This window comes from Trachypithecus francoisi, unplaced genomic scaffold (assembly GCF_009764315.1).
Source record: "Trachypithecus francoisi isolate TF-2019V2 unplaced genomic scaffold, Tfra_2.0 Lachesis_group0, whole genome shotgun sequence".
NCBI lineage: Eukaryota > Metazoa > Chordata > Mammalia > Primates > Cercopithecidae > Trachypithecus > Trachypithecus francoisi.
Window position 1 is genome coordinate 141,748,093 of NW_022681453.1, and position 12,649 is coordinate 141,760,741.

Sequence of the window (12,649 nt, forward strand, 5' to 3'; positions counted from 1 at the left end):
CATTCAGATATAGCTTCTATACAAACATGTCCTTTTAGGGATTACAGGTGCAGATGTTACTTAACAGTTCCAGATGTTAGTGCCTGATACTATGTTTTTTGGTTATCAGACAGGCAGACTGGTACATTCCAGGTTATGCAAACCCTAATCTAGCTATTCAATACATTCCATTCCAGGTCTTTTCTCTGTGAGTAGACTATAAAAGTCCTCTACACCTTCAGTTAGACTGTAGTAATTACAGTCTTCTTAACAGTATATGAAGATGCAGCTTATGAAATACTCTTGCCTACAATTAGTATTATTATTTTTCTTATCTCTCTGCTAGTTTGATAGAGCAAAAGTTATATTCACAGCTTTACTTTGCATTTAATTATTAAAGAAATTTTTTCCCCATCTGGAGCTTATTTTTTTGTGAATTGCCTCTTTATTTTCTTGGTCTGTTTTCTGAATTTAGCATTTCTCTTCATTATTGGTTTCATAATAATGTGAGTATTCACTATCTACCAAGCATTGTGCTAAGTGTATTACGTGTGTCATCTCATCTAATCAATACTAACCCCGTAACGTAGGTAATGGTATCCCAAGATGAGGACGCTGAGGTTCAGAGAAGATTACACAACAAATAAGTGTAAAGCAAGAATTCCAATCCAGGTCTGTCTGACTGCAAAGTCCATATTTTTAACTACTACACCAGTACTATTGTTTTCCTAGTTTTTCCTCTAAATAGACTTCATAAAATTGCAACTAGATCAGAAGCACAAACTACACAAACAGATCCAAACCTAAGATAGTCAAGCTCCTGAGCAAAATGGTGGTACTGAGCTTGTTTGGTAAATCTAAGACAGGGATTCTCAAACTTGATCATCAGAATTCTCTAGAGGGCTTGTTAAAATACATATTACTGGGCCCACCCATAGATTTTCTGATTCATTAAGTCTGGGGTGGGTCCTAAAAATTTGCATGTCTGTCAGGTTTTTAGATGTTATGGATGCTGCCGATCTGGGGACCTCACTTTGAGGACCACTGCCCTACAGCACTCTCACGTAGTGACGTTTTCTCATACCTTACCTGTGTTCCTAAACCATACTCCCAAGTCTCTCCCCCATGTTTGTTAACCACTGCTATAAACACTACCATTTTATGTTTTTGAAAGTTAATTACATTTAGAGTATTTCACCTGTGGTGGTACCTGGCACAGAGTAAATATTTAGTAAATATTAGTTGAGGTGAGTGGGTGGGTGGATGGATGGATGGATTTTCTTCATTTATGTATCTTTATACCTTCCAAGGAGGAAATGGTTGGAGGTTTTGAAAGAGTGTGTGTGGTTTGTGTGTGTGTGTGTTTATATTATGCAATTTAGCATAAAGTTTAGCTCACACATGTGGACCAGTGCCAGTGACTACAGTACTAATATAAGCATATAAACAATGTTAATATTTAATAAAAATCATTTAAGAAAAAACGTGTTGTCTTCATTTTCTTTTCTTTTTTTTTTTCTGAGATGGAGTCTTGCTCTGTCGCCCAGGCTGGAGAGCAGTGGTGTGATCTCAGCTCACTGCAGCCTCTGCCAAGGTTCAAGCAATTTTCCTGCCTCAGCCTCCCGAGTAGCTGGGATTACAGGTGTGCGCCACCATGTCTGGCTAATTTTTTTTTTTTTTTTTTTTTAATAGAGACAGGGTTTCTCCATTTGGTCAGGCTGGTCTCGAACTGCTGACCTCAGGTGATCCGCCCCCCTTGGCTTCCCAAAGTGCTGGGATTACAGACTTGAGCCACCATGTTCAGCATCTCCATTTTCACTCAGTGGATGGATCTCCCCAGCACAAAGCTGTGTTAGACCAGGCCATCTTCAGTCTTTGATTGAACACCACAGTTCCACTTATATCTACTCATTAAGACCTACTACTTAGGTCATTAACACCTCTTTCTCAAATAATTTTCACCAAATGTGAACCCTGGTTATTTGCAGTCGTGGGATTTTTAATTATTTCTAAAATACTTCTTTGTACTTTTCTGTTTTGCTTGAGTTTTTTATAGTAAACATTTATATTTTAAAAATAAACATTTAAGGCCAGGCACAGTGACTCACGCCTGTAATCCCAGCACTTTGGGAGGCCAAGGTGGTTGGATCAATTGAGCTCAGGAGTTTAAGACCAGCCTGGGCAACATAGTGAGACCCTGTCTCTATGAAATTAAAAAAAAAAAAATTAATTAGTCAGGCATGGTAGCACACACCTGTAGTCTCAGCTACTCAGGAGGCTGAGGTGGGAGGATTGCTTGAGCCCCAGAGGTCGAGTCTGCATTGAGCAGTGATCATGCCACTGCACTCAAGCCTGGGCAACAGAGTGAGAACCTGTCTCAAAAAAATAAATAAAATAAACATTTTTTAAAAGTAAATCAAGCAACTTGGCCTCATCCAAATATTTGTGAAATCACAGATTTACTGTGATTTTCATATTTAATGTGATCTTTATAATTTTTTTTTTCTTTTTTTTTTTTTGAGATGGAGTCTTCCTCTGTGGCCCAGGCTGGAGTGCAGTGGCCGGATCTCAGCTCACTGCAAGCTCCACCTCCTGGGTTTACGCCATTCTCCTGCCTCAGCCTCCTGAGTAGCTGGGACTACAGGCGCCCACCACCGCGCCCAGCTAGTTTTTGTATTTTTTAGTAGACACGGGGTTTCACCATGTTAGCCAGGATGGTCTTGATCTCCTGACCTCATGATCCGCCCGTCTCAGCCTCCCAAAGTGCCAGGATTACAGGCTTGAGCCACCGCGCCCGGCCTAATTTTTTAAATATACAACTAAATTAAAATTCTAATGTAACACCTAAAGTTTTCAGGTACCATCAGTGATGTGTATATCACACTTAGGAAATATCATACTGTATAATAATGTCCCTTTTACATTGCAGTAGTTTTACATATTAAAGATACTAGTCCTTGATCTGTTGGGCATTTACAAATATTTTTCCTAGCTTTTCATTTTACTTTAACTTTATGATTTTTTTGCATTTTTTCTTTTCTTTTGCCTACTGGCATTTTTTCTACTTAATATAAAGTGCTGCTTTTTAAATATTTAATAATTTTTTTGTATCATGCTTTTAGGCTGTCCTTAGTCATCTCGAAGTTACATATTCATCCATATGTTCTTCCAATTTTTTCATGTGTTGTTAGTTTTAAATTTTGGTATGAGATGGGAAGTTAATTTTATTTATTTCCCACAAATGTTTTCCCATTTCATCCTTTACTCATTTACTTGAAATGCCGTTTTTATCATATATTAGAATCTTGAATCTGTTGGGTCTGTTTCTGCACCTTTCTGCCAAGCATCTCTGTGTTTCTATGCTAGCACGATGCTCTTTTAATTTAATAAAATCTTAGAATATGTGATATTTGCCTATCCGCTCTCCACTTGTCTCCATTTGTCTATCCACTCTCACTCCTCTTCTAAATTATTCTTTGCTATTCTTGTTTATTCTTTGAGTGAATTTCAGAATTACTGGATCGGGTTTTAATACAGTTCTGTAGGAAATTTGATTGGGATTATATTAAATGTATACCTTGGCCAGGCGCAGTGGCTCATGCCTGTAATCCCAGCACTTTGGGAGGCCGAGGCAGGCAGATCACTTGAGGTCAGGAGTTCGAGACCACTCTGGCCAACGTGGTGAAACCCTGTTGCTACGAAAAATACAAAAATTAGCCTAGCGTTGTGGCGGACGCTGGTAATCCCAGCTACTTGGGAGCCTGAGGCACGAGAATCACTTAAACCTGGGAGGCGGAGGTTGCAGTGAGCTGGGATCGTGCCACTGCACTCCATCCTAGGCAAGAGAGCAAGACTCAGTCACAAATAATAAATGAAAATAAATGTATACCTTAAGGGAAAAATAGATATCTTTAGATATTCCCCCATTTTAGTATTCACTGTTGTAAAGGATAATTATTTGTTTGATATTCTCACTGACTAGCCTGGAAATTCATTTAATAGTTTTATGTTCCCAGTGTGTGTATTCAAAATCTTGCATCAGTAATGATTAAACGTGCATATGTCAGCAGGTAAGTGGATAAAAACAGGCTATTATGGAAAATATGCTCTCCCTTTGATTCTGAGATCTTAAACAAATAGAAAATATTTCCCAAATGTGAAATAGAGAAAAACATGAAGATGAATGCTATAACAACTTTTACTGTTGTAAAAGTAGTATTAAGTCCACTAGTAAACTGTTTCTTATTCTTGGGAATTTAATTCTCGTAAGAGTTCTCATAAAATATTCATAAAAGTATTTATGTTGGTAGAATTGTGAACTAGCTGGATTAAATTTAAAGCTATTAATTTCCAAGTGACTTCTCAGTTACCGGTTTCAGTCAACTTTGATACATGGAATAATCAGCTTACTCAGATATTTTTTTCTTCTTAAAAACAGAAGTTTTATTGTATTTGGTCCACGGTCAATATTTCACATTATTTCATAGTGCGGGGCCCCTGGATGGGAATCCCTGTGTAGTACTTGGCAGGGCCTGTGGCCAGGGATGATGAAGCAGTATAGCTGGTCAGGCCTGGAAGGGGAGAAGAAGGGCTGGGGGCTCCTTAAAACCTACTGAGGGGTGGGCATGGTGGCTCACACCTGTAATCCCAACACTTAAGGAGGCCGAGGTGGGCGGATATATATATTAAAATATATATATATATTCTTTTGTTAATACTTCCTGAAGCCTTTGTGGCACAGAAACCACAAACTGATGGGCTGACAAAAGTAGAAAGAGGAGAGGCAACCGGAAACCTTTGGGGAGCGGTTCCCCTCCATGCCCAGGTCTGTTCTCCCCAGCACAGGTCGGCCCACAACCTGGATGTGCCAGCAGGGACCATCACCCTACACGTGTTGGGATATAGCTTGACGCCTTCCCCCACAGCCAGGTGGCTCAGTCCTGCAAAGGAACCAAGGCAAGCAGGGAAGAACCCTGCTGCCTGATCCCATGCTGCCCCTCACAGACTGTCGGTTGATTGGCAGCACTGAACAGGTTAAAAAAAAAAAAAAGAAAACACAGAAAAACCCAAAAACCTAGACAGGGAGATGATGTGGGGAGAGAGCATGCTAGTTCAGATTTTTTTGTATACCTAAACAGTTTGATAAAATTTTTAAATGAATCTCCTAAAATACCATATATACTTTCCAAAAAATGTGACCATTATCCTCCCTTAAATATAAAGACTAAGTATTAAATAAAGGAAAATGATGCAATTTTTATAAGAAAAGGTTTACATAGTCTACTTTTTGTACATGGGATATATCTAACAGATTAAAAAAAATTGAACTTATTCAAAGTAAAATTCAATTTATAAGGAATGGTGAACTAACAGTTTTACTTTTAATGGGAATTGTGTTTAACAGATGATCATACAGTCTTTGAAGATACTAAGTTCATTTACATTTCTCTCTACATTAAAATTTTAGCAAATGTAGGAGCAAATTAATGAAAGTGTCTAAGTGAGTTAATATTCTTAAAACACTTAGAACATTCCTAACACATAGTGTAACTCGGTTAGGTCAATCAGTCAAGTGGACTCTAGTAATTGAAAAGCTCCTTTTTAAAGCTTTATACTACTGAAAGCTTTCTTTTGTCATGATGTATTTGAATTATCAACTTTTTCTTCAATGCTTTTTACATTCGCTGTGCTGGGAAAGCCACAAAATAAAAAGATTACTTCTACATTTAGTCCAATTGAAAAAGAGCACCAAAATGTGATTTGAATGTTATATAGGGTAATGTTTCACTATGTGTATAATGATTGAGTAACATTTGGTAAATGATAAAATATTGACATTTCTAACATCTTAGTACCTCAGTGTTCTGTACTCCTATTGTTTTTCTCAATGTGAAAATCAGGGCAGAAATTAAGGAACTTCAGCATTATAGGTCATATTCTCTTTTTTTAAAGAGCGTCTGAGATCTGTTCGTTTGAGGGTCCTAGGATGGGTGTGATGGGTACATAGGAGTTAATTTTATTGTTATGCTTTTATAACATATATTAGATATTCTTCTGTATACAACAGTGATTTCATAATATAAATTGTTTTTAAAATAGAAATTGTTAAGAAAAGCTATTCACTGGCCGAGCGAGGTGGCTCACACCTGTAATCCCAGCATTTTGGGAGGCCAAGGCAGGTGGATCACAAGGTCAGGAGATTGAGACCATCCTGGCTAACACAGTGAAACCCCAACTCTACTAAACATACAAAAAATTAGCCGGGTGTGGTGGCACGTGCCTGTAGTCCCAACTACTCAGAAGACTGAGGCAGGAGAATCGCTTGAACCTGACAGGCAGAGGTTGCAGTGAGCCAAGATTGAGCCACTGCACTCCAGCCTGGGCAACAGAATGAGACTCCATCTCAAAAAAAAAAAAAAGAAAAGAAAAACTGTTCCCCAGTAATACCAAAAACTAAATTATTTATTGTGAAATTGTTAAATTTGTCCACACGAACAATATTTTATGTTAAAGCAAATATTTGTGATAATCTGAACTTTTTTGTATAAAAAATAAACATTACCTTTAAAATTGGTAATTGACTAGTACACTTAGATGAAGAATTAATTAAAAATAAGTTTAACAAAGTGGCCATTCGCTTGCATCTTCTTCAGATGATGATCATCACTATATACGTTATTTCTAATAAATTTGAGCCATGGTTATCTTCTTTAAGTTTTGCCTATTTCTCCAAAAAATATTTTGAAATATTACTTGTGATTATACTGTTAAGTGTCATTTTCATGGTATAAACTACTCATATTTTTTTCTTTTTGGAAGAGTCAGAATGGATAATCGATACGCCTCTATGGCCTTGTGATAGACTGGATGTGCTTAATCGACATAATTTGCTCTGTACAATTGCACATGAAACCTTAGCCAAGAGTCTTTATAGACAGACATTTGAAGTTTTGCAGAATCTACCAGGTTTTCAAAATTCCCAAGGTATGTTTTTTAAAAGTCTGTCTTAATTATGTCTTGCCCATCTGGTGTTTAACTGTTAATAAGAAACAGTTATCCACCTGTTTTGATTGAGTTTTGTATTCCAGCATATTTTTTAATGAAGTGGTTTTCTGTAAAATGTGTTCTTTGCAAATTGAATATGCTTTCCTGGTGGTTTAAAAAAATCTGAGATGCTTATCTTTGGGTTGTTTGTCAGCAGCTCCTAAGACAAGCATTTTTATCTTTCCCTTTTCCCTACTTCTGTCATCAGCAGACAATATATTTAAATGCCCTGAGCAAGCTTTTTCTCTTATCACGGAATAAATACAGAACTTAGTTTACATTACCTAGGAACACAGGTAAACTTGAAAGAAATGGAGGAAATGAAACAGATGCCAAGTTCAAAGAAACACCAATGTGGGCAATGGTAGTTAGTACTCTTGAATGTTGGGTGTCCATGAGCAAAAGCTTTGGGTCAAGAATGAGCTATGTGATAGGTTCAGAAGATGTTGAAAACGTTAACTTGAGTGCCAGTACTGAGGGGTCAGTACTTTCATCGTATTATCTATAAATTTTCATTTTCCCACTTAATTCCACTGTGCTCCTGTATTGTAATTAGTGTTCTTATCTGTTTCTCCTTATATAAAGTGATGGTATATAAGGAGAAACAATCAAGATGGTACTATTTTCTTTACCTTGGTATTCCTGGCCCAATGACTGCTATCTACCAATCTTTTAATATACAATTAGTTGGTAATGAAATAAAGTAGTAAGAGGGAGTAATAGGGAGACAGATAGTTGTGCGAGATTTTGGAAGACTCTAAATGTCAGACTAAAGGAGCATTATTCTCTGTGTATAAAAAGGGGTCACTAGAATTTTGGGTCTAGGGAGTGATATAATGAAGTTGGTGTTTCAGGAAAGTTCTTCTGGCAGTAGTGTTTAGGAAAAGACTAAAAGTAGAGAGATTAATTTGCTGATAAGGCCTGGATAACTAAAAGATTCTAAAGCAGTAAAGAACTACAGTCTAGCTCACAGACCCAACTGACTGAATATAAGGAATAAAAGAGAAGTCTCTAAGATGACTTCTTTTTCTTCTAAGAGTGACTGAAGGAATAGAAAACCCATTAAAGGATTGTTTTAAATTTGGCAGTAAATATTTATTAGGGATTATTTATTTTTAGTTGAGGGATATATAAGGCTAAGGTCTGAACTGTAGATATAATATGAACAGAATTGAGAAATTATTCAAGACACTGCAGATACACAGTCACATGTGGGGATCAAATACAGAGGTCTTAAGGCATCTTCTGAAATTTTTGTCAATCTTCTTTTTATCTTCTCTGTTGCAAAGGAAGTTAATGGTTTTTCTTTTGTCAAATGCTTTTTCATTTCTTACTTAGAGAATATGTAAGATAGGCTGGGCACCGTGGCCCATGCCCGTAATCCCAGCACTTTGGGAGGCCGAGGCAGGCAGTTCACTTGAGCCCAGGGATTTGAGATCAGACGATATGGGTGCATTCAGGGTGGTATGGCTGTAGATGAGCCCAGGAATTTGAAACTAGTCTGGGCAACATGGTGAAACCCTGTCTCTGCAAAAAATGTAAAAATTAGCCAGCCCTGGTAGACATGTAGTCCAAGCTACTCAGGAGGCTGAGGCAGGAGGATGACTTGAGCCCAGGAGGTGAAGGTTGCAGTGAGCCAAGATCGTGCCACTGCACTCCAGCCTGGCCGACAGAGTGAGACCTGTCTCGAAAAAGGAGAAGAATAATAAAGAGAATATATAACATGATTGCATTTTAGTGACTGTGACTCCTATAATGGGTAAGAAAGGGTCAAGGGGAGGAGAAATAAAAAGGAGTATGAGATGGAGGTTTGAGACACTAAGATAAATCAATTTTATTATGTCATTTTTTTTTTCATTCCAGAAACTGTGGAAGTCTCACAATATAGCCTTCTTTTTAATAAGCTTCTAGGTTCCTGTATAGAAAGCAATAGTCTTGGTATGTCATCCTCTGTGGCGGAATTCATGATTTCAAAGAGCATCCCTATTGATTTTTCCTTTCTTAGAAGATTAATTACTTCTTTAGGAAGGAGTCATTTATGGCTCAAAGCCAGAGCCCACTACAAAAGTAAGTTACATTTAAAATGTTTTAATATATTGGTTTATAATTTTATTCTCTAACCTAGAATTTATAATATTTAAGATTAGATATGTATATGTATTAAAAGAGCAGTAATACATATTCATATGTAGTGATCTCAACAGATCTGTGCTCTCTTTTGAAGCCTATTGTTTCTCTTCTGTTTGCAATTGCTTTCCTTATTTCCAGTCTTTCCAATTTCCAATCTTTATTTCTTGCACAGTAGCTTGTCCGCTAGAGGGCGAGCAAAGGGAACAAATAACAGGATAGAACCAATTTGGCATATCTTATAAACAATACAGGCATAAAACAATTGGGTAGAATGAAGTTTAAAGAATATCCATGTTTTTATTTATCTCTGCTGTATCCCTAATTGTTATAACTAAGAATATTCAATAGCAGGTAACATCAGAAACACAAAGGCTGTCATAACAATGCAACATGGTATATGTTTTTCACGTGGCTTTTAGTAATAGAACTTTGTTAATCTACTTACAGCTGTTGTTCTCTAACAAATAAGACTGGAAAACTAGTGCTTTCTCTAGTCTAAGCCACCTTGCAGGTATTTTAATTAGAAAATAATTCCATGTAGGTTCTAGATCTAGAAAAGAATTGTTTTTTCTGCCTTCATGCAGTAATTTGTCTTCAATTACCATTTCTACCACTGTCATGTATATAACAAATATTTGAGTACCTACTCTGTCACCCTGTACCAGATGTGTCAAATATCCTAGCCGCTACTACCTGAGCTGGAAGTGTTTTTCAGGTGGCCAGCTGTGATCAGTGTAGCAGATGGTAACTTTTTTCCCCCAACAAAATGGGAAAGAAAATATTAGGGTACATTACAGATAATAAGGTTAATTATTTGATAAAATTTTCATTTCAGTTGCATGTATGCACATATGTATACTGGGTCATTATATAAAATGTGTTTCTTATAGGTTATAATCAAAAAAAGTTTTGAAAGCTGTGTTTTCTTAAAAAGGGTGATCAGAAATTTAGAGGAAAGAGAATTGTTTGTTCATAACACCTAATTTCAATTGTGTAGTTATGTTTCAACTCTTTATACTATTTACCTTCAGACTTCTAGAAACCATACACATGCACATATAGGTGTGTGTATGTGATTTTAGTTTCTAGAATTGAAGTTAATGGGAATAATTTATTTTTCATGTAACTGCAACTTGGGGGAGATGCCATCAGAAGGTGTTTATATGCCACAGGAACAAGTATAAGTTCAGACATTTAAATGAGATTTTTATAAATATTTCTATTTTTTAGTTGGAAATAAAATTTTATATTAAAGCATCTAAACTTTATCACTTTAAAATTTTTTAACAACTTTACAGAAGTATAATTCAAATGCCATACAATTCACCCATTTAAAGTATACAAGTCAATGGTTTTGCCATATCTGAGAGTTGTGTAACCATCACCATAATCAACTTTAGAATATTTTATTCACACCAGAAAGAAACCTCATGTCCATTAGTAGTCACGCCTCATTCCCGCAAATCTATTCAGCCCTAGTAAGAATTACTTGTAATGATTTTTTTTAGCAGTGCGGTTTTATTTGTTTTTTGTTTGGTTTGGTTTTTTTTGTGAGACAGAGTCTTGCTTTGTCGCCCAGGCTGGAGTGCAGTGGCCTGATCTCGGCTCACTGCAAGCTCGGCTCGGCCGCCCGGGTTCACGCCATTCTCCTGCCTCAGCCTCCCGAGTAGCTGGGACTACAGGCGCCTGCCACCATACCGGGCTAATTTTTTGTGTTTTTGGTAGAGAAGGGGTTTAACTGTGTTCACCAGGATGGTCTCATTCTCCTGACCTCATGATCCGCCTGCTTCGGCCATCCAAAGTGCTGGGATTACAGGCGTGAGCCACCGTGCCCAGCCTAGCAGTGTGTTAAAGCAATTAATGCCTGTGTACAGTACAGTATCTTTGTTATTGGAACTTTTCCTTTTATCTAATCACACGTGTTCCTTATTTCATATGCAGTGTAACTTCTGAGACTTATGCAGGTGAGGTTACAGGGTAAAGAGTCGTTCTGTTTTTTAAAGAATGTAACTGAATTATAAAATCATGAATAAAAATGAGTCATTTACAGCCAAATGAGTAATTTATAGCCACTGATCAGTCTTCAAAACATCTCATTTTCTAACAACGTTGACATTAAATTATATTGGAACTCCTTTTGGATTTATCTTCAGACATAGCTTAACATTGCAAGAAGAGCCTTTCAGTGGTGTATAACCGTGTCTAGTAGTACTTCGTTTGGGACTTAAGGCTGACTTTCTTCAAGGCACTGTTAAGACTTAGTGCCAGTGCCTTTGTTTTGACTTTGTTAAAACTTTTTTTGTTTTAATATTTTTATGACTTGATGGAGATAATTTCACATATCATGAAATTAATTCACTTAAAGTATATAATATACATTCATTTTTGGTATAGTCACAGAGTTATGCAGTCATCACCACCGTTTAAATTTAGAACATCTTTAACACCTTAAGAAAAATAAATCTTGTACACATTAACATTTATTCTCCATTCCCTGGTTGTCTCTTCTCTGTCTCCATGAATTTGTCCATTCTAGACAGATCACATAAATGGAATCATTCAATACATGAGTTTTAGTGACTTTTTTTTTTTTTTTTTTTTTTTGAAGACAGAGTCTCACTCTGTCACCTAGGCTGGAGTGCAGCGGCGCAATCTTGGCTCACTGCAACCTCTGCCTCCCAGGTTCAAGTGATTCTCCCGCCTCAGCCTCCTGAGTAGCTGGGATTACAGGTGTGCGCCACCATGCCCAGCTAATTTTGTATTTTTGGTAGAGATGGGGTTTCACCGTGTTAGCCAGGTTGGTCTTGAACTCCCAGCCTCAGGTGATCCACCCATGTCAGCCTCCCAAAGTGCTGGGATTGCACGTGTGAGCCACCGTGCCCAGCCATGACTGGCTTCTTAGCCTAGTGTTTTCTTTTTTTGCAGTGGCTGGTTCTCAGCTCACTGCAAGCTCCGCCTCCCGGGTTTACGCCATTCTCCTGCCTCAGCCTCCGAGTAGCTGGGACTACAGGCGCCCGCCACCTCGCCCGGCTAGTTTTTTTTTTTTTTTTTTTTTTGTATTTTTTAGTAGAGACCGGGTTTCACGGTGTTAGCCAGGATGGTCTCGATCTCCTGACCTCGTGATCCGCTCGTCTCGGCCTCCCAAAGTGCTGGGATTACAAGCTTGAGCCACCGCTCCCGGCCAGCCTAGTGTTTTCAAATTTTAATGTTGTAGCATGTATCAATACTTTATTCCTTTTTATTGCTAAACAACATTCTATAGAATGGAATTTGTTTATTCATTGGTTGATGGACATTTGAGTCGTTTTCACTTTTTGGCTATTGTGAATAGTGCTACTTTGAATATTCACATAAGTTTTTATGTGTATATATGCATTCATTTATCTTGGGAGAATTGCTGACTCATACAGTAAATCTATATTTAGCTTTTTGCCGAACTGCCAAACTGTTTCCTGAGGAAGCTGCACCATTTTATATTTATATTCCCACCAGCCAT

General features: G+C 37.4%; 1 protein-coding gene across 1 annotated transcript in view; it reads left to right on the top strand.

Moving 5' to 3' along the window:
* The window catches only part of TOPAZ1 (testis and ovary specific PAZ domain containing 1), a 96,054-nt gene that overhangs the window by 77,579 nt on the left and 5,826 nt on the right, over positions 1 to 12,649 (top strand). The window contains exons 17-18 of the mRNA XM_033212257.1: positions 6,799 to 6,963; positions 8,887 to 9,090. Of these exons, the coding sequence (XP_033068148.1) occupies positions 6,799 to 6,963; positions 8,887 to 9,090 (369 nt within the window). The remainder of the gene's footprint in view (positions 1 to 6,798; positions 6,964 to 8,886; positions 9,091 to 12,649) is intronic.